This window comes from Aspergillus eucalypticola (assembly GCF_003184535.1).
Source record: "Aspergillus eucalypticola CBS 122712 chromosome Unknown BO83scaffold_9, whole genome shotgun sequence".
NCBI lineage: Eukaryota > Fungi > Ascomycota > Eurotiomycetes > Eurotiales > Aspergillaceae > Aspergillus > Aspergillus eucalypticola.
Window position 1 is genome coordinate 191771 of NW_020290283.1, and position 3086 is coordinate 194856.

Genomic DNA, 3086 nt, shown 5'->3' on the forward strand with positions numbered 1-3086 from the left:
TCTTCTGCCCCCCAAGAATAACCCTCCCACTTCTTCGTTAATCCCACTTGGCACTCTTTTTTTTTCTCTCTCCCTCCTTTCATCGGTCTCTCGCTTCGTTTGAGTGACCTTTGGACCTTCATTTGTTTCCCCCCCGATATTTCCCAAACCCTCCTCTGTTCTCTGCGTCATGGAATCCAGCAGCTGCATCCCATCAGGATCCATCGTTTAGCGTTTCCTGCAGGGTAGGCCTATTTTCCCGGTGGACCCCCCAATTCCCTGAGCTGACCCATCATCCTTCTCCAGCTTTCTCCACATTCCAGCAGCAGCAATTCCCTTGTCCCGCGATCCCTGATCTCCCCTCGTTGCCTTGTCTCTTTCCATTCGTTTGCAGCCCTCGATATTCGTCACCTCGCTCCAGCGCACATGGCAGGTTTCATATCCCATGCATAGTCTACAGCTTATCGCATAACTTTGGGGCCATTTCAAATCAACTTGACGGTCGTCCCCACTATCAGGGATTGTTCTGCGACCACGCTCGGAACTTACATTTGTGGCATTTTGCCATCACCGATCGGATCTCAAACACAAAGAATTAGGAACGATGGCGCGCTCTGCCAGCGGCGGCTATCCCCAGCCGCTTTCTTCCCCTCCGCCCGTTTATCTTCGTTCTTCTCCTCCCATCCCCCCGGTGCATCGTGAACCCCGGCGGGACAGCTTCAATCGCTTATACAGCCAGCCTATTCCCAGGAAGTCTCTGACGGATCCGGTGTACATGCCGGAAGATCGCCCCGAAAGCCAACGCTATTCGGTTCCACGGGTCAGAATCCATGGGGAAAGCGATCCGCCAGAGCCGGATTATCATGAGGACGGTATTGAACTGACGCTTCCTACTGATGAATTCGCCCACATATCTCTCTCCGAGCAGCAGCAGACTCATGGAAAGACCATCGATGGATCATCTCCACTCCAGGTGGAAGACTTAAACGCCCCCCAGGTACCAGAGCATCGGACATACGGGCACACACCCCATAGCAGTGCGTCTTGGTCGGTAGTCGATCCCCACACCAAAGACAACAGTCTGCCCAACACGAGCACATCTTCGTTGGACCAACAACCTACCAAAGACAGTCAGACTAGCTCTACCCGGGACAGTCTCGACAGTGCGACGCAAGCTTCAGAAATCTATGAACCTTTGCACTACCATCATCGACCGTACGAAGCTCCCCAGCCCGCAAACCAGCAATCACTGGCAAGTGGCTCATCTGAGAATCTACAGAAGCCACGCCCAGCTGCCAATGGTCGTTCTCGTTCAACACACTCGCTCGGGTCCGACCTGGGTGAAAGACGGAGATCTTCTCGGCTCTCGCCATACCTCCACGCCCGTGGATCATCCCGGGACTCCAGTGCATCTCCCGATGTCCGACCAGTATCTTTCGTTGAACAGCTCAACAGCTGCTATCCGCAACCCGGACCTGCCCCGGTACAGATTGACAACTCCCATCTGCAATCCGCTGTCGGCAACAACGCATCCTTGTTGAGCCACAAACAGACGTTCGACATGTATCTGGCAAATGTCAAGAAGACCGATGACCCCGCCATCCAGTATGAGTTCGCCATCTTTATGGTGAACGCGATGTTAGAAATGCCTCCCGATGAGGCAGACGGTGCATCTGCAGTGTATGGCCAGAAAGGAAGTGACATCAACCGTGCTAGCCTTCTGCGCGAGTCCAAGTCCATCCTCCAGCGCCTAGCTGATCGCAGCTACCCCTTTGCTCAGTACTATCTGGCCGACGGATACGCTTCAGGGTTGTTCAGCAAAGGAAAAGAGGACTATGATCGGGCATTTCCACTGTTCCTGGCGGCCAGTAAACACGGACATGTCGAAGCATGCTACCGAACTGCTTTGTGCTATGAGTTCGGCTGGGGTACCCGAGTTGACGCCGCTCGGGCACAGCAGTTCTATCGACAGGCAGCATCCAAAAACCACCCTGGCGCTATGCTACGTATGGCAAAGGCCTGTCTGGAAGGGGATATGGGCCTAGGAAAACGCTATCGCGAAGGAATCAAGTGGATGAAACGCGCTACCGATTCATCCGACGTTCAGTATAATTCTGCTCCTTACGAGTTGGGATTGATGCACGAAACGGGATACGGCGACGACGTGTTTCCCGACCCTGCTTATGCTGCCCAGCTGTTCACCAAGGCGGCGGACCTAGGCCATATCGAGGCCAGCTATCGCTTGGGTGATGCCTATGAGCATGGCAAACTCGAATGTCCGAGAGATCCTGCTTTATCCATCCATTTCTATACCAACGCTGCGCAGGGTGGCCATCCTCTGGCCATGATGGCACTGTGTGCCTGGTACCTCATTGGGGCAGAGCCGGTGCTGGAAAAGGATGAGTATGAAGCCTACGAATGGGCTAAGCGTGCTGCGGAGACTGGTAAGACACCTACCTAGTAGTTCAAGCAATGAGATGCTGACCTTGTCCTGCAGGACTCACCAAGGCACAATATGCGGTTGGATACTTCACGGAAACGGGCATTGGCTGCCGGCCAGACCACCTAGCAGCCAATGTCTGGTACGTGCAAGCAGCGGAGCAAGGAGATCTCCGAGCTAAACGCCGAATTGCCGCCATTCGAGCGGCTGTCGACGGGGTCAATTCAGAGAAGGCTAGCGCAGCAGCTGCGGGCACTGGCCGTGGGCAGAAGGAAAAGAAAGGTGCGTATCTTCTCCAACTGTGTCACAACCTGTCTAATATATGATATAGAAGGGAAATCGAAACGATTTGGTATATTCTAAGCATGACATATCTTCAATAGCCCCGAGGGGGTTCCGCATCTGGCAGCACATTTACCCATCATTTACATTCATGGTCACCATATAATACATTTCAGCGACAACGAGCAGCACGAAGAAGTTTTGAGCACATTTTGGTATTTTATCTGGATTATACTGAGCGAATTGATTCACGCGAAGCTTGTTTCCCGGCATTACTGGGGTTGGACCTGTACAAATTCTGTATCATTCATAATGATTTGCGGAACATATAATCAACTTTACGATCATTATCACCTCCATATTCACTATATCAGGACCTAACATT

General features: G+C 52.6%; 1 protein-coding gene across 1 annotated transcript; it reads left to right on the forward strand.

Moving 5' to 3' along the window:
• Positions 1 to 583: 583 nt before the first annotated feature.
• Positions 584 to 2782, forward strand: chs3 (putative chitin synthase activator (Chs3); the record flags this gene model as incomplete). Its single annotated transcript, XM_025532725.1, has 3 exons — positions 584 to 2423; positions 2477 to 2701; positions 2751 to 2782. The coding sequence occupies 3 exons, from the start codon at positions 584 to 586 to the stop codon at positions 2780 to 2782; spliced, it is 2097 nt and encodes a 698-aa protein (XP_025389147.1).
• Positions 2783 to 3086: the final 304 nt, after the last annotated feature.